General features: G+C 45.1%; 2 protein-coding genes and 1 pseudogene across 11 annotated transcripts in view; 1 reads left to right on the top strand and 2 right to left on the bottom strand.

The window, feature by feature from the left end:
* The first annotated feature begins 1,033 nt into the window (after positions 1–1,033).
* Positions 1,034–9,447, top strand: NAGA (alpha-N-acetylgalactosaminidase). Of its 3 annotated transcripts, none has more exons than XM_077169030.1 (10): positions 1,034–1,167; positions 2,331–2,419; positions 2,593–2,728; positions 3,251–3,422; positions 3,863–4,040; positions 4,228–4,322; positions 4,997–5,158; positions 6,483–6,680; positions 7,857–8,000; positions 8,474–9,447. In XM_077169030.1, the coding sequence occupies exons 2-10, from the start codon at positions 2,404–2,406 to the stop codon at positions 8,606–8,608; spliced, it is 1,236 nt and encodes a 411-aa protein (XP_077025145.1). In that variant the 5' UTR covers positions 1,034–1,167; positions 2,331–2,403; the 3' UTR covers positions 8,609–9,447. The 3 variants fall into 3 exon arrangements, with proteins under 3 accessions (XP_077025145.1, XP_077025146.1, XP_077025147.1); XM_077169031.1 differs by having other exon boundaries at positions 1,036–1,235; XM_077169032.1 differs by lacking the exon at positions 1,034–1,167 and adding an exon at positions 1,178–1,475.
* A 4,778-nt stretch (positions 9,448–14,225) lies between these two features.
* WBP2NL (WBP2 N-terminal like) overlaps positions 14,226–26,114 on the bottom strand; it is a 116,862-nt gene continuing 104,973 nt past the window's right edge. For 3 of the 8 annotated variants that reach the window (XR_013179331.1, XR_013179330.1, XR_013179324.1), the window contains one exon: positions 25,543–25,948. The gene's annotated coding sequence lies outside the window, so the exon portion shown is untranslated. Of the gene's footprint in view, positions 14,485–25,542; positions 25,949–26,114 lie in introns of those variants that run through there. The other 5 variants (XR_013179326.1, XR_013179325.1, XR_013179329.1 and 2 more) reach the window with 3 other exon arrangements.
* LOC143691061 (replication protein A 32 kDa subunit pseudogene) lies at positions 20,273–21,653 on the bottom strand (annotated as a pseudogene).

The raw sequence follows: 26,114 nt of genomic DNA, 5'->3' as shown, positions 1-26,114 counted from the left end.
AGGGTGGGGAAGTTGCAATTTAAAATTGAATAGTCAGAGTAGGCCTCATTGAGAAGGTGAAATTTAACATATGTGAAGAAAATGAGGGAGCCGGCCATGTACTTTTCTGGAAGAAGAGTACTTCAGGCTGAGGAAACAGCTGGTGCAAAGTTCGTGAGGCAGGTACCTGCCTTTTGTGTTTGTGGAACTGCAAGGAAGCTAGTGTGTTGGGGAACAGTGAAGAGGGGGAGAGTAGGGGTGGGGATGTATGGGGAGGGGCCTTTGAAGTCCCTTATGGTTTTTGTTTTCACTCCACAGTGCAATGAGCACTTGCAGCAAGATTTCAAAGTGAGGAGTACACTGAGCTGAGTTGCTTTAAAGGGTCACACTGGCTGCTGTGGAGAAAATAATGTGGGGAAGGGGGGAGCGGGGGAACAGTGAAGAGGCTGCTGCAATGATGCTGGACAAGATGGGATGGGGAATGGGCTGAGGGTGGGAGCAGGGAGAGGTGTGAGGTGGCCAGATTTGGGATCGATTTTGAAAGTAGAGAACATGGGATTTGCTGAGGAATTGGACTTCGGGGGGTGAGGGGAAAAGATGGGGACTAGGTTTTCGGCCAGTGATTGAGATGGCCAGTAGCCTTCCAAATGACGGTGCCCAGTGTAAAATGCTAACCGTAGCCGGACTGTCAGGCAGGAGAGGAGAGCCTCCTGGTTTTTGCAAGAGCTGTGTCCTCCCCCTGGCTGTGTTCTTCTGCCCATCATTTCCGTAGCATCTATTTATCTTCCACATCATTTCTGAGCAGCTAACAACGGGCTACGCTTCAGGGCATACGCTCACTTCCTCTTCAGAAAGCCTTCAGCAGACATGATTTCACAGCTTTTCACTGAGCGCCTATCGGGTGCGGGCGCTATCCCCACCATCATGAACCTCGCGAGGGGAGAGGATTAGCGTTGCGCAAAGCCGGACCTTGGAGCGGGAGTCCTACACTCCGCCCCGCTGGTGCCCGCCTCAAGTGGGCGGGGCTTAGGGAGGCTCGTAAGAGGCGGAGCGTCACGCGTCCGGGTTCGGATGGGCGGGCCACTGGAAGCGTTGGGCCGACATGGGGTTGCTAGGCGCATTCTCATAGGTTCCGTTCGGGAAGTTTGAGGGCGCAAGGCCACGAGTGGAACGCCGTAGACGAATCAGGTGACTAGAGCGAGCGGTTCTCAGCTCCCGAGCCAGAAGCAGGCGACGGGTCCGAGGGGATCGGAAGGGTTAGTGCGGCGACGAGGGGCTCCGGGGGCTCCGCGCACTGGGACGCTGGGGCGCTGGGCCTGCAGTCAGGAGCCCTGGCACAAGTGGGAGACCGGAGCCTCTTTCCTGGCTGGGCGCCCTCGGGCCTCTCCCTGCCCCTCTCTGGCCTGTCGGAGAGCTGACCTGTGGCCCTCTTACACGCTCGGGGTTCTCAACACTGCAGAGAGGCTGAGGTCTAACATCCAAAGACATCTTGTTCGGTATTTCTGAAGAACTGTGATTCCGGGAGATGACAGCTGGGGCATGGGGTTGTAAAGAAGGATTTTATAAAGCTTAACAGTAGCTAACTTTTCTTAGGTAAAGAAGGATTTTATAAAGCTTAAGAGTAGCTAACTTTTCTTATGTAAAGAAGGATTTTATAAAACTTAACAGTAGCTAACTTTTCTTATGTAAAGAAGGATTTTATAAAACTTAACAGTAGCTAACTTTTCTTATGTAAAGAAGGATTTTATAAAACTTAGCAGTAGCTAACTTTTCTTGCCTAATTTAGCTATTTACATGTATTTTAGCTTCTGAATGATAGAAATATCTAGCAAAAGGATTTGTGTCATTTTATATTCACTACTATGCATTTGGTGTGAGTTAAGGATTATAAAGGAAAGAGTTATGGGCCCCATCAGGCTAAGAAAAACAACTCGGGACCTTCCGGGGTGGTTATCTGCCTCTCCCAATCCCCATTACTCCTTGCACCAGAAATGCTTGTTGTGAAAATGATCATTACCTGCTTCTTGCATGAAGCAACACCTGTGACCCATGCTCGACCCCCACCCCCTCCCCCTCCCCCTTAAAAAGCTTCCCCAAACCCAGGCTAGGGGCTCTCTGTTCCTGCGTGTTCAGTGAGCCCCACGCATGTGTGGTAAATAAATCCCTTGCGTGTTGCATGAGAGAACGTCTCTTGGAGTCCTCCTTTGCATGGAAAAACTCTGGAATTCTTACAGGGTATGGGCAGTGAGGGTGGTTTGGGGACCGAGGGTAGAATCCACTTTCAGCGTCAAGAGCAACAGTGCTGGCCAGGTGTTTTTCTAGTGACCCGGTGTTTTTCTAATGTTTCTTAGCTTCCAGCGCCTGTAGAAAGCTGATGAAAACTGAGCAGATCTGATCAGGTTCTGAGACGCTGTGGCCGGAGCGATGTTGCTGAAGACAGGTACCTACAGGGTACTGCCGTAAGCCAGGAGTCTGGTTTCCCTAGTGTGCGAGCAAGCCACCTCTGCAGGGCTGAGCAGTATAGGGGTGCAGTGGGGTGGGCCTAGGGCCAGGCCTGTGTGGGGGAGCCCCTCATGGTCCTTCCCGTCTTTCACTCTTGCTTGCGTTTGGCAGTGTCCTTGCTGGCACTGGTGGCCCAGGTGCTGGCTCTGGAGAATGGGCTGCTGCTGACGCCACCCATGGGCTGGCTGTCCTGGGAGCGCTTCCGCTGCAACATCAACTGTGATGAGGACCCCAAGAACTGCATCAGGTGAGGCGGTAGCCGGCCCCACAAACTTTGCTGAGGGCCCTGCACAGTGGGTCAGCCAGAAAAGAGGACAAGGCCAGAGCCTCCTATCCTGGAAAGCCAGAGGTGACACCCAGCCCTGTAATCTGTCTGGGGCTTGAGGCCTTGGGGCCTTGGGGCCTTGGGGCCTAGGGGGCAGGCCTCTGAGATAATTGCTAGAAGATAACTTTTAAGGCTGGGGTAAAACCCATGTTCCCCCCATTGCTCACCTGGCTGAGGACTAGAGTCCTGGCCCAGCCCTGCTCCTTGGCCCAGGGGCCAGCCACTCCTTTCAACCGACCCTGTTTACAGCCCATCATATAACCCCTGTGGATCATTCACACTGGGTACCTGGCTTCCTCTTCTGCTAGGGGGCAAGGTCTTGGTTCTTATATTTTGGATTCACACTCAGAGCATCCAGGGTCTAAGTGTGAGAAACCCTGAGGAAGAGGCAGGGATGAGGGACAAGCTGGGCCACAGCTGCCCCATCTCCCCTGCCCCTGCTAGTGAGTGGCTCTTCATGGAGATGGCTGACCGGCTGGCACAGGATGGTTGGCGGGACCTGGGATACGTATATGTCAACATTGATGACTGCTGGATTGGTGCACGTGATGACAAAGGCCGCCTGGTACCTGATCCTAAGCGCTTCCCCAATGGCATTGCCCACCTGGCTGCCTATGTGAGTCTCAGCCCTGCCCCTTGGTCTGGGGGCCAGCCCACATGCTTCATCCATCCTGCTTAGGGCTCACTTAAACCATCCCTGCTTTGAAGACTCAGTTTAATAGGGAGAAACAAACACCTTCTTTTGGTGCAGTATGGTGGGTAGGAGCAAGGAAGGGCATTTTATCCAGCCTGAAATTCCAGGAAAGCTCCCTGGAGGAGGCATTTCTTGAGCTAATACCAGAGAGGTTGCCTTTGAGGCAGAGGGGATGGTAGAGGCAAGGCCTAGGGGCAAGAAACAGCTCATAGGAAGGGAGTGTGTGTGTTGGAGGACTATCATTGGCAGAGGCCAGATTAGCAAACTGGGGCCTTCCCTTTGACAGTTTTAACAGGGCCTAGTCAGATGTGCCTGTGAGGAGGGTCCAGCCTGAGCCTACCATGTCCTCAACACCCCTACAGGTTCACTCCCTGGGCTTGAAGCTGGGTATCTACGAAGACCTGGGCAAGTTCACCTGCATGGGTTATCCAGGCACGACGCTAGACAAGGTGGTCCAGGATGCTCAAACCTTTGCTGAGTGGAAGGTGGACATGCTGAAGCTGGATGGCTGCTACTCGATCCCTGAGGAACGGGCCATGGGTGGGTCCTATAGCTGTCTGGGGATGATCAGATGGACAATCTATTTAGTGTTTCCAAGGCCCCTGGGATGAGGAGGCTCCTCTCTGAGCCTGTTTCCTCATGCTTGGTGGGAGGAGGTTTGGACTGACACCCCCAGACTGCCTCCTATGCCTCCCCTGTCCTGAAACATGGGGGTTGGGTTTCCCAGGGTACCCCAAGATGGCTGCTGCCCTGAATGCCACAGGCCGCCCCATTGCCTTCTCCTGCAGCTGGCCAGCGTACGAGGGAGGCCTCCCCCCTAAGGTAAGCCCTTCTGTGTGTCTGCTTGGCAGCACTCCTCAGACCAGGCCTCCTTACTGTCCCTGTGCCAGACTCTGGGAGGCAGCCTCCCAGAGTCAGGGCTGTTCTTACCATGGTCACCCATGTGTTGGTTTGTAGGTGTCTAGAGAGAGGGTCACAAGTACCATAAAATTGGGGGCTTCAGTGAGCCCAGGGTCCTAGAGAAGAGGCACTGGTCAGATGGGTTGCGGGGACTGTTATCCAAGGCTGGGAAGCCACATGTGCCCTGCACCAGTGAGTGCTGAGTAGGCTGGAGATCTGGAAATCTTCGGAGGTCCTTGTGGGTCCCTTGCCAGGACCTTTGTGCACACTTGACATTAGAAAGGGCAGGATCAGACGTTGCAGACTGGGGATGGAGAAGACTGGCAGTGGTAGGGCTCTTGGTGGGAGAAGATGGGAGGTCGGTGTGTGGTGGATGGATTGTGGAAACATCACCTTAGGCCTACTGCTTGGGCTGACCCCACATGACAAACTGAGTGAGCTGCAGGCTGGTCTTTCCCACTTCCCCACCCTTTTTGTCTCCTGCTGAGGCTCCCCAGTCCTTTCTGGCCCCTTCTGTACCCTGGTCCCCATATAGGCCTCCTGGCAACGGTGCAATTCTGTGTGTGGGCTGTACTCTGCCTTCCTCTGACATCTAGGTGAATTACAGTCTGCTGGCCAACACCTGCAATCTCTGGCGTAACTACAATGATATCCAGGACTCCTGGAAGAGCGTCCTGTCCATCCTGGACTGGTTTGTGAGTCACCAGGACATACTGCAGCCAGCAGCTGGCCCTGGGCACTGGAACGACCCAGACATGGTACCAGCATGGAGGGTCCTTATCTGAGGGCCCACAAAACCCATAGTGGCCTTGGCCCCATTGCCCTGGGTTCTCTTCCTTCCTAAATACTCAATGCTAGGTTCTAGATCAGCGTTTCTGAAGTGTAACCCTGAACAGTTGCCTCAGACTCGCCTTGGGGGCTTGTTTATAATTCTGTTTCCATCCCAACCCCCACCTTTGATCAGACTGTTCCAGGCAGAGATTGGGAATGCCCATTGTGAATGGTCTTCCAGGCAGCGGCTGATGCTTCTCAAGCTTGCAGACTAGGTCTGTAGGAGAGAAGAGGCTTTTCCTTGGCAGGTTGAAGTCAAGAACAGTGTATGCTTTCTTGCCATTCCCTGGGTCTGACTGCCCTCCCCGCCGTCGGCCCACTGAACTCTTACTCCCCCTTCCATGCACTGTACCCTTCTTTTGTCCCGCCCCCCTCCACCCCCACCAGCAGAACTGGCCCCTCAGTCCTGCCTCTAGACCTTTGCACCTATTTCGTTCATAGCCTTGATAGCTGTTTGTTTTTTTTCCCCCTCCTATTTATAGTTTTATCTCTATCTTTTTTTAGCCAACAAGCATTTACTATCAGTGATGATTATAATAGCTGTAGGCCAAGTGGAGGGGGCAGTCTGGAGAAGCAGAATTGGGCCTGCACTGGAGTTCTTGCTCCAGCTATGACACTTCCTTAAGCAAATTAATTTTTTTCTATGCCTCAGTTCTGTCACATGGAAAATGGGAATAGTGGTGGCAACCTTCTATAGAGCTGCCTTGAAGGTTGAGATGACCCTTTCAAATGCTTGGCCCAGAGTTTGGTACAGATAAAAGCTTAAATTATGACTAAATACCTAACCATGTTGTGTTAGTGGGGGTTGTGGGTGTCCTGTCTGGGGTCAGGAATCCAGTCAGCTGTGTTTATGGCAAGTGGGTGGCTCATGGTAAGAGAAGGGACTCCACCTCGGTCTGGATTCCTACTACTCCCACTGTAGGTGTATTTCTCAACTTGCAAGTCTCAGTTTCTAGCACTTCTGGCCATTTAGTCATCTGAGCAACCTGTGACACAGTCAATCTGAGCAACCTGTGACACAGTCACAACATATTATCACTCCCATTTTCTTGGTGAAAAAAATAACCTGAGCTTAGATGGAAATGACTTGACTCACCCTGGAACCATCTGCTGGGGAATGGGGTTCTGAAGCTCCACATATGGCCACCCTTCCCCACCCCCTTTGCTTTGCATGGGCTACCAGTTGGGGACCGGTCCCCATGCTGGCCTTTCAATGGCAGAGCTGAGTGTTCTCTCTTCTCTGCCTGCCAGCTGCTCATTGGGAACTTTGGCCTCAGCTTTGAGGAAGCCCAGGCCCAGATGGCCCTGTGGACAGTGCTGGCGGCCCCTCTCTTCATGTCCACGGACCTGCGTACCATTTCCGCCCAGGCCATCGACATTCTGCAGAACCCACTCATGATCAAAATCAACCAGGACCCCTTAGGCATCCAGGGACGCAGGATTCTCAAGGTACTGGGGAGTGGGAGAAGGGAAGGCTGAGGAACTGGACTAAGGTGAGAACAAAGCTGAAAGCTTAGAGGAACGGGGAGGGGGGCTGGCCTATGGAAGCCCTTTGAAACTCTCCTACCCATCCCCAGGGCCACTTCTGGTTGCACATGGTTGGGGACTCCTCCCAGAGCTACTTCAATTGCCACCTCTTGCCCCCTTCTTACCCAGGTGACCAAGAGCAGAGAGGCTTGTGGGTACTAGGGAAGGGTGGTGCCACACACAGGTGTGTGTGGAGATGACAGAGCCCCTTGGCTTGGAAGCAGAGGGCTTCTGCACAAGCCTAAGGTGTCACACAGAGCAAGGCTTTCCAACAGCTCTCAAGGAGTTATTTTAGCCAAAGGATTCTACTAATAGTACTACTACTACTAGTGTCTACTCTTTATTGAGTACCTACAGTGTGCCAGGCATTTTAGACATATTTTCTCAGCAAGGTAAATACTTTTTTCCTGTTTTACAAGTGAGGATACTGAGACTTAGTAGTAAATATCCATAGCCCAAGGCCATATAACTGGCAAATGTCACAACAGGACTTGACTCTAGCAAGTCTTGCTTCTCTAGGAAGAAGAAATTTACCAACTATAAAAGAACTAGAGAAAGTGCCATAGAGCTGTGATGCCCAAACAGGGTAACCCTCTAGTTCCTGCTAGAGGGCTTGACAGTGGAGCCAGGGAAGCTTCTGGATGATGGTGCTTGACCTGAAAACCAGCTCCACTGTGCACCCCCCTGGTCCCATGATGCAGAGTTCATGGCTCCTACTGGATGGTGCCATCGACTCCCCCATCCTCAGCTGTCTTGGTGCAGCAATCACACACCATACTCTCATTACTTTATTTCTGTATCTCTCCCTATTATCCTAAGAGTCTTTGGGGGCAGGACCTTATGTGATGGTCATCTCTGTCCTAGCACAGAGAGCCAGGTATCAGGAAGTGCAAGTGAGTCTGCTCACAGTTGGGGAAGGAAGGAAGAAGGCAGGTTTAAATAAGTGGGGGTGCCAGAGGACCGCAGTATCCTCCCCAAGCCTCTGTGTGACATGGAGCTGTGAGTGAGGTGGACCCAGAGATCAAGGGACGGCTGGGAAGGGGACTTCAGGACCTACCTGAACAGGGACTCCAGCTAGTAACCTTCTTCTGCACCCAGGAAAAATTCTTCATTGAGGTGTTCCTGCGGCCCCTGTCCGATAGGGCCAGCGCTCTAGTCTTCTTCAGCCGCAGAACGGATATGCCATATCACTACCAGACCTCTCTTGCCAACCTCAATTTCACTGGCTCCCATGTGTATGAGGTGAGTCTGCTGCAGCCTGAAGATGCCTGCCCAACCTCTGTGGGGGTGGTTCTTGCTCACATGGGTCTCGTCTGGGCCATGGGCCCTCCACTCTCAGGTTGCCGAGAGGCAGTGGCAGACACTGAGGGTCATGGCTGGTGCTGCTCTCAGCTTTGGCATCCTCAAGCTACCCAGGCAGTCCTGTTGGGTATGGATAGATGAACCCATTTGCCTCTGAGGCTGTGCTCTTCCCTTCATTGGTCAGTCCTTGCTGCCATGTTCCTCCAGGCCCTTTGAGGCTTTGCCTACTTTCTGTGCCCAGGCATCTATAGGCTTTGCTGGTGAAGGAGATGGGAGATTCCAGGTGTCCACTTCTGTAGGGCATGCTGGGAGGCCCAACACAGAAGGGTCAAAGGCCAGGCTTCTCCATCCTCTGAGGGGTCTCTGCACAGCCATTCCCAGGGAGACATCAGTGAGGTCCTTTCTTGTTGTAGGCCCAGAATGTCTACACGGGTGAGATCATCAGTGGCCTCCGGGAGGAAAACAACTTCACAGTCACCATCAACCCTTCGGGGGTGGTGATGTGGTATGTGTACCCCATCAAGAACATGGACATGTCCCAGCAGTGAGGAGCTGGGTGTGTAGCAGAGGCTGGGGTGGTCCACTGGACCCAGACCAAGGAACTTCGGCATGGCGAGGACCAGTGGGCAGGGTCATTCTGACCCCATCACACCCAAGGTGCAATCTCAGAGCCAGGTTTCATGCCTTGCTCTGGTGGGAACACTTGGAAACTTGCCCTGGGGCAATTTCTTATGGCCTTCTCAGCCTCTACCTCATCTGGATGGCCCCACAGACATTGCTGAACAACTCAGTTAGCTTCCTGAGCTCCCACAGGCAGAGATGCTGATGCCCAACTAGACCTCAGTCCTTGATCCTCTCTTTATTGACCTTGAAATCAAGATTTGGAAGTTTCCTTCTAATTAAGGGTAGAGGTCTGACTTCTTGTCAGAAACTCCCATGAATTGTGAGATTAGCTTTCCTACCTAAAGAAGGCCTTGCAGACTGATACTGCAAGGAAGTGAGGTTGGCTCCCTTGGGTCCCCAATAAAGCTGTTCTTTAGTCAAGCAGTTGTAAGACAGACCTGGGGCCCCAACTGCCGCAGGGTTCTGGGTGGGACTGGGTGGGGTGCTAGTTTAAAACTTCACCTCAATGGAAGACACGCAGCATCTTCTGGCCCCTCATATTCCAAAATGACCTGCAGATTGCTCTTCTTAGAAATGCCAGGCTTACCTCACACCAGGGAGCCATCCCTGCTCTGTCCATACACTGGTGCTAGTGTCAACACAGGGAGGCAGTAGCAATGTTCCCAAGCCCTCTTTGTCCTTCGTCCTTCTCCCCCTACCCACCAATTCTCTCAACACAAACTCTGCCAGCCACTGTCCCCTGTTCTGAGAAACCATGTGTCATTATCTTTTTTTTTTTTTTTTTTTTTTTTTTTAAGGAAAGACAGAGAGAAGGAAGGAAGGATAGAAGGAAGGAAGGAAGGAAGAAAGGGAAACATTTTTAAACATTTTCTTGTTTTATTGTATTCTGTTTCTCCGTTTTTGTTACATGGGCTGGGGCCGGGAATCGAACCGAGGTCCTCCGGCATAGCAGGCAAGCACTTTGCCCGCTGAGCCACCGCGGCCCGCCAATGTGTCATTATCTTAGGCAGCTTTCTGTTCCTCTCCCCCTTTCTGTCAGGGCTTCATCCACTCCTGTGTGACAAAGTTCCTGTCTCCCTCCCTTTAGCATTTATGCCCCATCCCTTCCTTTAGCTAAGGCCACAAGATACCTGTCTTCCCTGGTGACCTTCTTCCCTACTCAGAAAGCTGGCAGCAGAGCAGGCTAGCCCAGTCCTTCTTGGACCTTGAATGTGGGAGAACCAGGCTCATGATTTTGGACTGCATTGCCCTATGGGATGCCTTTTGGGTGGATCTCCCATGCTCCCCACCTGAGTTTTATGGTGCTTGTGTTTAGAGTATGGTGTAAAGGACCAACAAGCATACAGTTCCTGCTATTTTATATCATCGTTTAGGATTATTAGAGCCTACTGATTGAGTCTGAATCACCAGAAAAAAGCTCCCTTTCCCCAGCTGGTGTCAGCAGGCTGTTGTTCCCAGAGAAGGACAGAAGTCCACCTTGACCCTGGAGGCTTTTAGCCTGTGTATAACTCTGGCTTTGGGCCTTGGACACAGTGCCATTCAAGCCAAATGGAATGGTCTTGAGTAGGAGCACTTCTTTTGCTAGCCCCAGAAAAGAAGTCTGTCCCACCACCTGGGTTAGGGTAGAGTAGAGGGCTTGAGACCATGGAATTGGGTCTTGGGGCCAGGATTGAAGCCTGGATGCAACCAAGTGGTACCTTGCCTTCCAGGCCCAAAGATGGTATGTGTCTTCACTCACTGTGTAGCTTGTCCTTTTGTCCTGGGGGTGCCTGAGTTCCACCTTTTTGCCATTCAGTCTCTTGACACATACTCTGCCTGTCATGCAGGACATTGTTTAACTCCTTCCATCCAATGCCAGTTAGGAACTCAGTTCTTATTTCCCAGCTCAAGGCAGACTTGAAAGAATAACCCCCGACTCCTCTTTTTAGACTTTTTTTATTGTAGACATTTTCAAACACACAAAATAAAATGGTACGGTGAAATGCCATGTACTTATCATCCAGCTTCAACGGCTGTAAATGTCGGCTACTATTTCATCTCCATCTCACACACATTTTGATGGCGTGTGTATGTGGAGTATGTGAAAGCAAATCTCAGAAATGATTTAACTTTAAACACCCATATGTATCTCTAACAGATAGGGTCTTTAAATGTTATACCCTAACACAATTACCTGTCCAATAAAATAAATCTTTTAAATCATCTAATACCTAACCTGTGCTCCATTTTTGCCAGTTGTCTCAGAAATATGTTTTTATGGTTTGTTTGAATCAAGATCTAAGCAAGAGACATCAGTTAAAATGGTGCAATAAGAACCTTTGAAAGCTCACCTCTCCATAATAGCAGTGAGAACACTGTCACATATTATAAAAATCAGCTTTTTCAGAGCTCTGGAAATAAAGGTTTGCAAATACCTGGAGAGCATTTAATCAAGAAAAGTGACTGAAATAAGAACCCCGCGCTTTATGGCATTTTAATTTACTCTATTCCTACCTCTCTCACTGCCCAGCTCCAGTGGCAGCCTTGAAAAATGGTAGCTTGCATTCCCAGTAATGGGGGGAACCAAATGAAGTTGGACCTTTTTCAAAGCTGATTTCCCAAAAAGGAGTCATGATTTGACCCTGTCTGTGGTTTGCTGGAAGAACCCACCCAAAAAGCCTGTCTGTATTAGTCTTGACTCATAATAGCCCAGTGCTAAAAGCTTGGAGAGGGCAGAGAAAGTGGTTTTCAAGTCACATCATGACTACCTAAGGCAGTGATAACAGTTGGGGCAAGAAAGAAACTAAGGAAAAAGCTTAAAAAGAAAAGCTGAGGAATGAGATGTCCATAGTGGCTTTGAAAAGCCCCAGGAAAATATAATTACAAACATATGTATCTGTTTTAGTTTCCTAGGCTGCTCAAGCAAATAGCATGAAATGGATCATGTTAAACAATGGTAATATATTTGCTCACTGTTTGAGGCTGGGAAAAAGTCCCAGTCAATGCATTATCCAGGTGATGCTTGCTCCCCAAAGACTATGACATCCTGGGACTGGCTACTGGAGATCCTTGGTCCTTAGTTTGTCACAGGGCAAGGCACATAGCAGCGTCTCCTGTTCTCTGCTTTCTCTTCTAGGTTCCATTGATGTTAGGCTTCTGGCTGCTCCCTCTGGCTTTTCTTTTTCTCTGATTTTATTTTGCTTATAAAGGACTCAGTAATAGGATTAAGACCAATGCTGATTGAGGTGGGCCACATCTTAACTGAAGTAACCTCACCAAAGTGTTGTACTTATAATGGGTTTACACCCATAGGAATGGATTACATTTAAGAGCATGTTTTTGGATGCACGCAGGTTCAAACCACTGGAGTACCTAATAGCAGAGCGCCTAATAGCAGAGCCCAAAAATATATGAGGCAAAAACTGAGTGAATTAAAAGGAGAAATAAGCAATTCAACAATATTTGGAGACTTCTCACTTTCAATAATGGATAGAATAACTGACAGAATATTAGCAAGAATAGAAGACTTGACAGTATAAACCAACTAGAACTAAGGTACATAGAATGCTTTATCCAACCGCTGTAGAATACACACAATTCTCACATATACCTGGAACACTTTCCAGGATAGGCCATATGTTAGACCATAAAACAAGTTTCTACATTTAAAAGGTCTGAATGAAAATAAAGTATGTTCTATAACCACAATGGAAGGAAATTAGGAATTGATAAAAGGAAATTAACTTACAATGAAAAAAAAAGGAAATCCACATATATGTGGAAATGAAACAACACCCTTAAATTACCAAAGGATCAAAAAAGAAATCAAAATAGAAATCACAAAATACTATGAGATAACTGGAGGCAAAAATACAACATACTAAAATTTAGGGGATGAAGGGTAAATAGTCCTCTTTGGGAAATAATACCTGTAAATGCCTATAATAAAAAAGATCTCAAATCAATGACCTAACACTTCTCCTTAAAAAAAACTAGAAAAAAAGAACAAACTAAACCAAAAGCAAGCAAAAGGAATGAAATAATAAAGATTGAAGTATAAACAGAAAATAGAAAAGCAATAGAGACAATTAGCAAAACCAAAAATTAGTTCTCTGAAAAAAATCAACAAAATTGACAGGACTTTAGTTAAACTGACCAAGAAAAAAACTCAACTAAAATCAGAAATGAAACAGGGAGCAAAGCTATTGCCCTCAGAGAAATAAAAAGGATTGTAAAGAAAACTATGAACTACTGAATGCTGAATAATTAGATAACCTATGTGAAATGAGTAAATTTCTAGAAAGATATAAACTACAAAAACTAACTCAAAAAGAAATAGAAAATCAAAATGTATAACAACTAAAGAGATTAACTCACTAATTAAAGAATTTCCCACAAAGAGAAGTCCAGGACCAGATGGCTTCACTAGTGAATCCACCAAACATTTAAAGAACATGTAAACATTCTATCATATAAAAACCAGTTCTTCATAAGCTCTTGTGAAAAGAAATAGAGAAGGGAACACTTCACTTCATAACTCATCCTATGAGGCCAATATTACCCTAAAACCAACACCAGAAAAAGATATTACAAAAACAAAACTTCAGATTAATATCCTTTATAAATATAAATGCAGAAATCTTCAACAAAATACTATCAAACTGAATCTAGCAGCATATAAACAGGATTATACAATCATGACCCAAGTGGGATTTATTCCAGGAATTCATGTTTGATTCAACATATGAAAATCAATCAGTGTTGGGCAGGCCACAGTGACTCAGTGGCAGAGTTCTCACCTGCCATGCCAAAGACCTAGGTTCGATACCTGGTGCCTGCCCATGTAAAAAAAAAAAAAGAAAAAAATCAGTGTAATATATCAAACCAGTAGAATAAAGGTAGGGGGGTACCCATGATCATTTCAATAGATGCAGAAAATCATTTGATACAGTTCAACACACTCTCATGATAAAACTCAGCAAACTAGAAGTAGAAGAGAACTTTCATCAATTTGATGAGACATCTTCAGAAAACACAGAAAATTAACATTATACTTAATGGTGAAGGTCTGAAACTTGCCCTGAAAATCAAGAATAAGACAAGTGTCTGCTCTTACAACTTCTACTCAACATGTACTTGAGATTCTAGCCTGGGCAGGTAAGCAAGAAAAAGAAAAGGCATCCAAATGACTTGACATATTGAAAACCCTACAATATCCACACAAAAACGATTAGGGTTAATGAATTCCACAAGATTGCAGGATACAAGATCACTATACAAAAAACAGTTGTATTTATATACACTAACAATGAACAACGTGCAAATGAAATTAAGAAAACAGTTCCAATTACAACAGAATAAAAAAATACTTAAGAATATATTATTCATAATAGCTAAAAAGTGGTAACAACACAAATGTCCACCAACTGTTGAATGAATAAACAAAATATGGTATATTCTCAACAGTAGAATATTATTTGGTCATAAAAAGGAATGATGTTCTGATTCATGCTACAAGATAGATGAATTTTATCTTAGTTTCCTAGGGCCACCAAAATAAATTACTTCAAACTTGGTGGCTTAAAACAACAGAAATTTATTCTTTCACAGTTCTGGAGGCTAGACGTCCAAAATCAAGGTGATGGCAGGGCCATTCTCTCTCCAACAGCTCTAGGGAAGAATCTTTACCTGCCTCTTCTTAGCTTCTGATGATGGCCAACAATCCTGGGCATTCCTTGGCTTGTATCAGCATATGTCCAGTCTCTGTCTCCATATTCATACAACTTTCTTTCTTGGGTGTGTCTGTCTCTGAGTCTTTCTTCTAATAAGGACAAAAGTCATATTGGATCAAGAGCCCACCTTACTCTAGTATGACCTCGTCTTAACTAATTACTAACTTATTTCTGCAAAACTGTTTGCAAAATAAGTCACATTGTAAGGTACTGGGGGTTAGGACTTCAATGTATCTTTTTGGGGGACACAATTCAACCCAAAATAAACCTTGAAAACCTTAAGCTTAGTGAAAGAAGCCAGCCACAAAAGAGTACATATTATGATTCCATTTAGATGAAATGGCTGGTATATACTGTGAGACTGAAATAGAGACTGAAAGTAGGTTAGTGATTTCCAGGAAATGGGAGAGGTGGGAATGGGGAGTGATTGCTAATGGGTATGAACATGTTCTGGGAATTAGATAGTGGTGATGGTTACATACCATGTGAATATACATAAAAAAAATATATTGGTATAGTCTCCCTGAATTGTATACTTTAAAATGGTGAATTTTACAGTATGTGAATTATATCTCAAAAAGAAAAGATTCAAGCAAGGAGGATAAATTCCATTTGGATGGTATCTATCTTAAATCTTTATCTACATTGGTTCCCCCTTCTTCTGACGGCCCCTTCCTAATATGGGCATTTCCATCTTTACACTCACTCTGCTGGACACTGGGGATCAGGCCTGAATTAAGGCAGGGCTCCTGCCTTCAGGGAGGTTGCAGTCTAGAAAAGGCAATGACTCACCTAAGATGGCAGCAAAGGGTGACAGGAGCAATGACTGACACCTGATTAGGACACAGGACAGAGAGGTAGAGATGGAAGGGGAAGAGCCAAGAGAGGCCTCAGAAGAGGAGCCGAAAATGGTGAACAGGTGCTCTGCAGATCAATTTGGGAGTAGAGGGGGGTGTTGAATATGCAAGAACAAAGGCTATAAATGGTGATGTGTGTTCAAGGAACTGCCCAGAACTAAGTATGGCTCCATGGGGGCTACAAGTGGTGATGGTGGTGGGAGGAACTCAGGAACTTAGAACCACATCTTCAGGTTCTAAGCAGGTGAAGGTAGGTGGTCAGAAACATGGAAGGTCTCCCTGACTGCCTACTCACCAAGAAAAGGGCAGAGACCAGCAGATGGCACCATCTGCCTTGCCATCTGACAGAGTACAGAATCACCATAAGCCTGTCTTCAGAAAGAAGGTATCATCTTGATGATGCCTTGATTTGGATATTTTCACAGCCTCAGAACTGTAAGCTTGTAAACTAATGAATTTCCATTTTTAAAAGCCAGCTTATTTCTGGTATACTGCATTTTGGCAGCTTAGCAGACTAAAACACACATTAAACCAGATCTTGGAAAATATTCCTAGATAGTGCTTGGGTAGGGTGCATATGGGGAAGGGGCTCCTACAAAAACTGACTTCGCAGCTGAAAGAGACCTTTATCTCCTCAGGGAGGAAATGCAAGAGAATTGAAACAAAGGCAATGTGTACTGACTGACTTGACTCCTATACTGCCTTGGATGTGCAATATACTAAATTGGAGTGAATTTCCTCATTTAAAAAACTGTCCAGTTTATAGAATGAGAGCAAGCTGCATATGGTGACATCTATTTTACAACCTAGAGTTAAAGCCTGACTCTACAATTACAAGTGCACAATCTTGAGCAAGCTACTTTAATCTCTCTGGGCTTCCTTTCCTCTGTAAACTGTGATCATAGCTCGAGAATTAAATGAGCTAATAATTTATGGGAAGCATTCAGAATGGTACCTGAATAAATAATTATTATTCAGGTCCAGGTTTTTCTATGTGGTGGTTTTTGCCACTAAACCTGGGACCCCCCCAAACATCTAAAGTACTGTGGGAAGTAATAAGCTCTCCCCATCTGTGGTAGATTCAGTTGTCAGCTTGGCCAGGTGAAGGCACATAGTTCTGTTGCTGTGGGCATGAGCCAATATTACATGAACCTCATCTGTTGTTGATTACATCTGCAGTCGGCTAGGAGGCGTGTCTGCTGCAATGAATGATGTTTGACTTAATTGGCTGGTGCTTAAATGAGAGAGCTCAACGTAGCACAGCCTAAGCAGCTCAGCATACCTCACCTCAGTACTCGCAGCTCAGCCCAGGCCTTTGGAGATGTAGAAAGGAATCACCCCGGGGAAAGTTGTTGGTACCCAGAGGCCTGGAGAGAAGGCCAGCAGAGATTGTCCTGTGCCTTTCCACGTAAGAAAGAACCTCAGATGAAAGTGAGCTGCCTTTCCTCTGAAGAACTAATGAAATAAATCCCCTTTTATTAAAAGCCAATCTGTGGCTTCCGGGTCAAGATGGCGGCTTAACAACGTGTGCATTTTAGTTCGTCCTCCAGAACAACTACTAAATAACCAGAAATAGTACAGAACAGTACCCAGAGCCACAGTAGTGACTGGACACACAGCGTACCCTAATCTGACCAGCTGGACCGGCTGCGAGCACCCCCCAGAACCGTGAGTTCCCAAAGCTGCGGCGGCCGGCGCCCCTCCCCCACAGGCCCCTTCACAGAGGGGAAAGGAAAGGACTTTACCAGCAGCAGGGACTGGGCACAATCAAATGCCAATTGTGGAACTAATTAATAAATTCTGACTACTAAAAATAGGCCCCCAGCTTAGGTGAACCTGATAAAAGTGGAGGTTGCTCATTTTTGCCCCGGCGCCAAGGGGGCAGGACTGACAGAAAAAGGGGGAAAAAAAAAGAAGGAAACAGAGGTTTTTGTGGCTGTGTATCTACAAAGGCTTGACTGCCTCTGGATACAGCGGCAGGACTTTTCAGGTTGCAACTGCCCCAGGCATAGGCAGAAGTGAGCTCCTGTGGGGGCTTATCTGGAGCTTGTGCCTTCCCTGGGGGAGGGGTGAAGCCCCACCCAGGTGGAATCCCTCCATCAAGGAATTCAGACACCAGGGCTTGGTAATTTGAAGCCATTAAAACCAGCCTACAACCTCTCCTCTGTCTCCACCATGCCCTCAGCAGGGAGAGTCTACCAAAGTTAAAGGTACAGCATCATCTTATGCTGGTGGGACCTGCAGTCAGACAAGCACCACATACTGGGCAGGATAAGAAAAATAGAGTCCAGAGACTTCACAGGGAAGTCTTTCAACCTGCTGGGTCTCACCCTCAGGGAACCGACGCAGGTGACTCTTTCCTCCTGATAGGAGGCCAGTTTGGTCTGGGAAAATCTGGCTGGGGTCTATAATATCTAAGTAGATCCTCCTAAGTGTGTGTGGGGGGAAAGGCACCACACAAGCAGGGCAAGAAACAAGAACTGAAAAATTCTCCTCTGTTAAACAAAACTTAAGCTAAATGTCCAGATAAAGCTGAACGGAATGTCAAAGAACAGATAGACAACAAATTCATTCAGCAAGAAAACCCTAGATAAAAGAAGTGAAAGCAATCTCCAGAATAAACTAATTAAGGTAATTAAATGCCTAGACACCAGCAAAAAATAACAAATCACACTAAGAAAACTGAAGGTATGGCACAGTCAAAGGAACAAACCAACAATTCAAATGACATACAGGAGCTGAAACAATTCATTCAGAATGTACGAACAGACATGGAAAACCTCATCAAAAACCAAATCAATGAATTGAGGGAGGATATAAAGAAGGCAAGGAAAGAACAAAAAGAAGAAACTGAAAGTCTGAAAAAACAAATCACAGAACTTATGGGAATGAAAGACACAGTAGAAGAGACGAAAAAAACAATGGAAACCTACAATGGTAGATTTCGAGAGACAGAACATAGGATTTCAAAACTGGAGGATGGAACATCTGAAATCCGACAAGAAACAGAAACTATAGGAAAAAAATGGAAAAATATGAGCAGGGACTCAGGGAATTGAAAGACAATATGAAGCGCATGAATATACTTGTGGGTGTCCCAGAAGGAGAAGAGAAGGGAAAAGGAGGAGAAAAACTAATGGAGGAAATTATCACTGAAAATTTCCAACTCTTATGAAAGACTTAAAACTACAGATCCAAGAAGTGCAGCGTACCCCAAAGAGAATAGATCCAAATAGACATACTCCAAGACATTTAATAATCAGAATGTCAGAGGTCAAAGAGAAAGAGAGGATCTTGAAAGCAGCAAGAGAAAAGCAATCCATCACATACAAGGGAAGCCCAATAAGACTATGCGCAGATCTCTCAGCAGAAACCATGAAGGCGAGAAGACAGTGGAATAATATATTTAAATTATTAAAAGAGAAAAACTGCCAACCAAGAATTCTATATCCAGCAAAATTGTCCTTCAAAAATGAGGGAGAAATTAAAACATTTTCAGACAAAAAAGTCACTGAGAGAATTTGTGACCAAGAGACCAGCTCCGCAAGAAATACTAAAGGGAACACTAGAGACAGATACGAAGACAGAAGAGAGAGGTGTGGAGAAGAGTGTAGAAAGGAAGACTATGAGTAAAGGTAAAAAGAAGGAAAATTAGATAATACAAATAAAATCCAGAAGGCAAAATAGTAGAAGAAAGTACTACCCATGCAGTAAGAACACTGAATGTTAATGGATTAAACTCTCCAATCAAAAGACATAGTCTGGCAGAATGGATGAAAAAACAGGACCCATCTATATGCTGTCTCTACTCAAAGGTCACGAGGCCAAGGACACAAATGGACATTTACACACCAATGTTTATACCAGCATTATTAACAATTACCAAGAGATAGAAACAACCAAAATGTCTATCAACAGACAGTTGGCTAAACAAACTGTGACATTTACATAAGATGGAATATTATGCAGCTGTAAGACAGAATAAAGTTATGATGTATGTAATAACATGAATGGACCTTAAGGACATTATGCTGAGTGTGATTAGCCAGAAACAAAAGGATAAATACTGTATGGTCTCACTGTTATGAACTGACATTAGTGAATAAACTTGGAATATTTCCTTGGTAACAGAGACCATCAGGAGATAGAAATAGGGTAAGATATTGGGTAATTGGAGCTGAAAGGATACAGATTGTGTAACAGGACTGAATATAAAAACTCAGAAATGGACAGCACAATATTACCTAACTGTAATACAATTATGTTAAAACACTGAATGAAGCTGCATATGAGAAGGATAGAGGGAGGAGGGCTGGGGCATAAATGAAATCACAAAGAAAGATAGACGATAAAGATTGAGATGGTGTAATCTAGGAATGCCTAGAGTGTATAATGATAGTGACTAAATGTACAAATTAAAAAAATGTTTTTGCATGAGGAAGAACAAAAGAATGTCATTACTGCAGTGTGCTGAAAATAGATGGTACTTAATATTTTAAAATTTCAACTAATGTGTGAGACTAAAGCAAAAATGTTTATTTGGTACAAATCTATACTTTTTTTTTTTTTTGCAATGAGGAAACTCTTTTATTAAACAAATGGATGCACATATTTTTACAAAACAGTACAAAATAAGTATTCTTCTGCCCTGCTCCAGAGGCTACCACTCCAGAACCTCATATTCTCATAAACACGCTTTTCAGCAGCAGTCAAGACAATAGGCTGAATGACAGTGCAATTCTGAAAGTAACTCCATATAACCAAAGTGGGAAACAAAGACAGGCAAAGGTTAGCTGTCCTTTGGTTAGCTCTCTGGCAATAGGTCCTAGTCCTGTTCATTTTGCCTTAACGAGAAACATTTTAGGAATAGAAGCTCCTGAGCATTTATTTAAGTAATACTGTCCAACTCTCTTGGTAGGTTCTCTTCCAATTCCATCTATCCTGATGTAAACTAACTTATTTGTATCTTCTTCAAGAAATTCTGTCCTGGTTTATATTCCTGATAATTGCCTATTTCCCTCTGAGCTTCAAAAAATTAAAACAAAACAAGACAAAGAGAAGTGCAATAAGTTCAGAAGGATGTCAGTTGAGACTTTTTATAGATAAAACCTACTTCCTAGAAGTCAACTGGCCAAACTTATGCACAATTGGAGACAACAGATTGTGAAATTAGATCCAACTAGAAAATATTTCAGGTACCCAATTAGATCCAGTTATTCTGCATCTGTGGATTTAAAATGATCATCATCCACAGTGGAATAGATGTGTCCCTCGTTGCTAAGGAAATCCACAGCTTGCTTGATTGAGGCTACATTCACGTGTGGTAGCTGGTTCTTGAGATCATGGAAGTTCAATCCTTCAGGTCTTGGGCAAGCTTTAATCAAACTCAGCACCTGGTTTTGGGCCACAGTGAGGCCATTGGCTGGCATGAAGTTATTTCCACCAAAGTTCCCTGCTTCACCCATTTCTGGATTGCTGATAGGTGCTCTCCCTGCCAAGTGCAGGTTGTGAGATTTGTTCAGCATCATGTGTGCATTGACTACTTCCAGAATATGTGTGGTGAACTCATTCATATCTTCCAGGAGCATGATCTTAAAGGCTACCAGGCTTTTTTTGTTCTGAAAAGATCTCAGGTGGCCAGCCACTTTCACATATGTTTCTGGAGGAACCACAGTATTTTCACTGCTTGCATCATCTGTGTCAACCCACTGGCGAACATCCATGGGTGCAGCTGTCATGTCATCTATTTTGTAAACAATGTTGGTTGGAGCCTTCTCTGCATGTCTGATTATGCCCACAATATTAACTTGTGAAATCTCAACATTCCCAATTTTGAACACTTCATCAACCAGAGTGGCAGAAAGTAGCTGGGATATGGTACAAGGAACGATGTGCTGGGCTCGGGTTCTTGATTTCTTTTCAGCTTGAGAAGGTGTCGGCGATCCGAAGTCCCCAGGGGATTGCGTGTAGCCACCCGCGCTGCCATAGGTGGAGCTGCTATAGCTGTCAAATCCACTATTCCACATCTTGCTCGCAGCTCCCTCAGAAAGGAGGTCCAGAAGGCTCGGGTCTGGTGGGTCGGCCCGGCACCTTAGGATCCAGTTGCTGCCACAGCGTTTTATCTACTTTTTTCCCCAAATCTATACTTTGACTAGTGCATCTCCTAATATAACTTATGCGGATAGTTGATTGAACACCTTAAGTACATGGAACTTTGTATAGGACATGAGATTTTGTTGGTTTGTCCAGGTGATGCCCTGATGAATCCCAGAGTGATTTGATCAGTGAGTGGAAAAGTATTTGCAAAGTCCCCTTCAGGGAATGGTGAGAACGGGGGAAAACTCAGCCTCCCCAAGTTGAATTCTTGATATTCTCATAAGCAGTGTGGACAACCAAAGCTATAGGCTGAGCCCCCAGTCTTGGGGTTTGTTCATATGAAACTTAACCCCACAGGGGAAAGGTCAAGCCTACTTAAAACTAGGCCTAAGAGTCACCCCCAAGAGAACCTCTTTTGTTGCTCAGATGTGGCCTCTCTCTCTAGCCAACACAACAAGCAGTCTGACCACCCTCCCTCTGTCTACGTGGGACATGATTACCAGGGGTGTGGATCTTCCTGGCAGCGTGGGACAGAAATCCCAGAATGAGCTGAGATTCAGCATTAAGGGATTGAGAAAAACTCTATAATGAGCTGAGACCCAGCATCAAGGGATTGAGAAAACCTTCTCGACCAAAGGGGGAAGAGTGAAATGAGACAAAGTGTCAATGGCTGAGAAATTCCAAACAGAGTCGAATGGTTATCCTGGAGGTTATTCTTATGCATTAAGTAGATATCACCTTGTTATCCAAGATGTAATGGAGAGGCTGGAGGGAACTGCCTGAAAATGTAGAGCTGTATTCCAGTAGCCATGTTTCTTTTTTTTTTTTTTTATAGCAGCATTTATTCACAGTCATCAAAAGATGGAAACCATCCAAGTGCCCATCAACACATGAGTGAATTAACAAAATGTGCTATATACTTATGATGGAATATTATGCTGCAGTATCATGAAATGACATTCTGAAGCAAGTGACAAAATGAATTAGTTCTAAGGACATAATGCTGAGGAAAATAAGCCAGACACAAAATGATTTATATTGTATGATTCCACTTTTATAACCAGGGTAAAGTTAAAATTAGAGGCTTATAATACAGAATTTAGGGGATCCAGAGATATATGGAAGCAAGAGATGGGTGGAGGTTAGCTAATGCAGTTGAAATTAAATGTAAGGGAATATACAGAAGTGAAGGCAATTCACTAGTGGGTCTGTAAGTAATATTACCTTACTGATGGTTAACATGACTGAAAGGGATTGTACAGACCCATTTGTCCCACTGATTAACATTACAAATATAAACAAGTTCTTGCATGAACTACTGCAAAGGTATGAATCTTGCACGAAGAGTGTGTAAGTTTGGGGTATAGAAGGAAAAATGCTTTTGCATGCTATGGGCTATGTTTAACAGGAAAACATCAAAAGTACCACAATACCTGGGGTAAATAATGGGGTGAGGGACAAGAATTAAGGGCCCATTTGGGTTTTATAATTGGTGAGGGTGTGTTTATTGGTTATCTTTCTCCTGGGAACAATGAAATTGTTTAAAATTTAGGGGTTTTGAGGGACTGTTGACTTTGCACATTACACATGATGCCCAATGAACGGAGAGGACTGCAGGATGCACTGATTGATAAGTATACTGGTGAATGATGATGTATAGATATGATCAAATATTGTGCTGGTACAAAAAGGAACGAATTTGTGAGGCATGCAGCATTGTGATTGAACCTGTGGGACATTTGGTGAGGCAAAATAAGCCAGAAACAAAAGACCAAATATTGTATGGTCTCATGCAGAAAATACTTATAAGGAAACAGGGGCTTAGATTGTGAGCTCTTACAGCAGTCACATTTATTCTGGGCTAGTAATTGTTATTTCTGGAGTTTGAGAGCATGTTTTATGTATGTATAACCTGGTAGTTAGATATAGGAACAAAGCCAATCAGGCTGGGACTAAGTTAGCTCAGAATACAGGGGTAAGGAAGGCATCGTATTATAGAACTTCATCTACTCTTTGAGGTCAAAGCAATAGAGATTTATTTTGTACATAACCTAAACTTTCCGTAGGACATAATCCAACTCCACTTCTTTGGATAGATCATTCCATCAAAATAGAGAAAGCCCAGAATAAGATGAGGGCCTTTAATCTTGTAGATATTAATATAATGCCTAGATAAATCTCAGAAAACATTAAGCAGATAGTCAAAAAGTATTGGCAAAGTCCCTTGAGGGATGGAAGAAAAAATATGGAATTATTAAACTTTACTATGGGGGGAAATTCTGATACTATATCTAATATTAGGAACATCCAAATCAATAGGTCATGTCCTTGATCTTGAGGCTTGCTCTTTTGAAGTCTATGTATGTAGAGAAGTTTAACCTACTTATAGGTATGTCTAAGAGTTAGTTCCAGAGGACCTCTTCTGTTGCTTAGATGTGGCCTCTCTCTAAGCCCAACTCTACAAGTGAAATCACTGCCCTCCCTCTATGTGAGACATGACATCCATGGATGAAAGTCTCCCTAGTGGCATGGGAGGTGGCTCCCAGGGATGAGCCTATCCCCAGCATCATGGAATCAACAATGCCATTTTGACAAAAGGGGAAAAAGAAGTGTAACAAATATAGCATCAGTGGAGTAGCCATGTTTCTTGATAATGATTGTATAATGATATAGCTTTCACAATGTGACTGTGTGATTGTGAAAACCTTGTGTCTGATGCTCCTTTTATCTACCTTGTCAACAGAGAGGAACATATGTAATAAAAATAAATAATAGGGGGAGCAAATGTTAAAATAGATTTAGTTTGAAATGCTAGTGATCAATGAAAGGAATCAGTAAGGGGTATGGCCTGTAAATTTTTTTTTTCTGTTTGTTATATTTTTTTGTTGTCTTTTTATTTCTTTTTCTGAATTGATGCTAATGTTCTGGGAAATGGTCATAATGATGAATATGCAACTATGTGATGATATTGTGAATTGCTGAGTGTATGTGTTGGGAATGTTTGTTTCTTGTAATTTTTTTTTTAATTAATAAAAAAAAAAAAAGCCAATCCATGTCTGGTGTGTTGCATTCCCGCAGCTAGCAAACTAGAACACCATCCCTCATCATCCTTTTAAGTATCAGGTTGGAAAGGGAGCAGGGAGATTTGTAGTTGAGGACTATGCCCCATGCCTTCCTGGTTTCCAGGTTAGGGCACTGGAGGCCAGCTGCCCTGTCCCCCATCCTCCTTACTTATATCACTGGCACTGCCACTCACCCACAGCCCAGGCCAGAAATAAGGAGGTCTTCGCTGCTCATCCACCTGCCATTGCTTCTGCCACAGTCCTAGTTCAGGCCCTCATTTTTGTTATCTGGACCTTTCCAAGAGCTGATCACTGGTCTTTCCACCTGCGGTCCAGCTTCTACACCACCTTTTTAGATGCAAATCTTATCAGATTCCCCCCTTGCTCAAAACGTTTGGATGGCTCTCTATTGTCTTCAGGATGAAGCCCAAGGCCCTGATTGTCTTCAAGAAGAACCCAAAGCCATAAGGCCTCTCACTATCTGACCCCTTCTGAGTTCTCCAGCCTCACACCTCCACCCCTGTTTAACACTTCTACCTATCCCTCACCCACATTTTCACTTGGCTAAATCCCCCTTGTCCTTGGAACTCAGCATAGGCCTCACCTCCTCCAGGAGGCCTGTGGAATCACCTCAGCCTGCTCAGAAGCCCTTCCTCCAAGCCCTGTACAGACCTCTCTCACTGCATAAGTCAGGAAGCACAAGTATCCCCTACTGGCCATCACTAAAAGCCACAGGCATAATGAGAGAATTGAGTCCAAGGGAGAGTTCCAAGCTTGAGCAGAAATATTTCTAAAATGGTTCCCAAATTGAGGTTTGCCAAGGCCCAAACAAGGGTCTGAGAACTTGGGCAAGTAAGATCATGAGAGCAGGCCAACAGATGCAGGTGCACACAGTCTTCACAGGGGACCACCTGGAAAGCACAGTTCCTACCTGCTCCCATCAGATACTTTAGGGGTGGGAATGCTTGAGAAATGTAAGGAAATTGTCTATCTCTGGGCACTCTGTGCATAAGAGCAGATTCCTCAGTGTACAGGGTCTGGTACAGGGCAGGCTCAATAAATGTTTGATCTGAACTGACCTTAGGAAGGCCAGGACACCATAAAGGGCATACAACAACAAGAAGTCAGCCCATAAGCTCTCAAGTCAATTTATTCTGACCTCCCCCTCCAAACAGAGTCAGATAACAGTCTCCCCCTACTTAGGCAAATGCTCCATCAAAACAATTTCAGAGACGTCTGCACAGAGATGATCCATTTTTCTTGGAACCAGATGAGGAACAGGTTGCGGCAAGACAAGTGCAGAGTCCAGCCAGGAAGGCAAGAGGCAGGCCACATTCAAGCTGCCCTACTGGTGGTCCCACAGTGTCTGGCATGAGGCAACGCAGATCACAGAGCCCCTCGGAAATGGAGAAAACAAGGCTAGGTAGAGGTGTGCGAATGGAAGACTTTAATCAAGCATGTAAAAACATGGTGACTCCAGCCTCTTTGGTTATTTTATCTTCTCTTTTCTCCTCAGGACATGCTCAGGAGGAGGCCTGCTTTTAATGAGAACCCAGAAATCAGTCCCTGTCCCCAAGCCTTTTAGGTGGACTGGTTCAATTTCTCCTGCTCTGGTTGGCCTGCAACTCTTTCAAGCATCTTCCCTGAGAATAGGGGCCTCCTGACATTCATCTGTGTTTTGAGGTGTTGAGCATAGGAAAAAGC

The sequence above is a fragment of the Tamandua tetradactyla genome, chromosome 7, assembly GCF_023851605.1.
Source record: "Tamandua tetradactyla isolate mTamTet1 chromosome 7, mTamTet1.pri, whole genome shotgun sequence".
Classification (NCBI taxonomy): Eukaryota; Metazoa; Chordata; class Mammalia; order Pilosa; family Myrmecophagidae; genus Tamandua; species Tamandua tetradactyla.
This window is presented reverse-complemented; position numbering and strand designations above follow the sequence as displayed.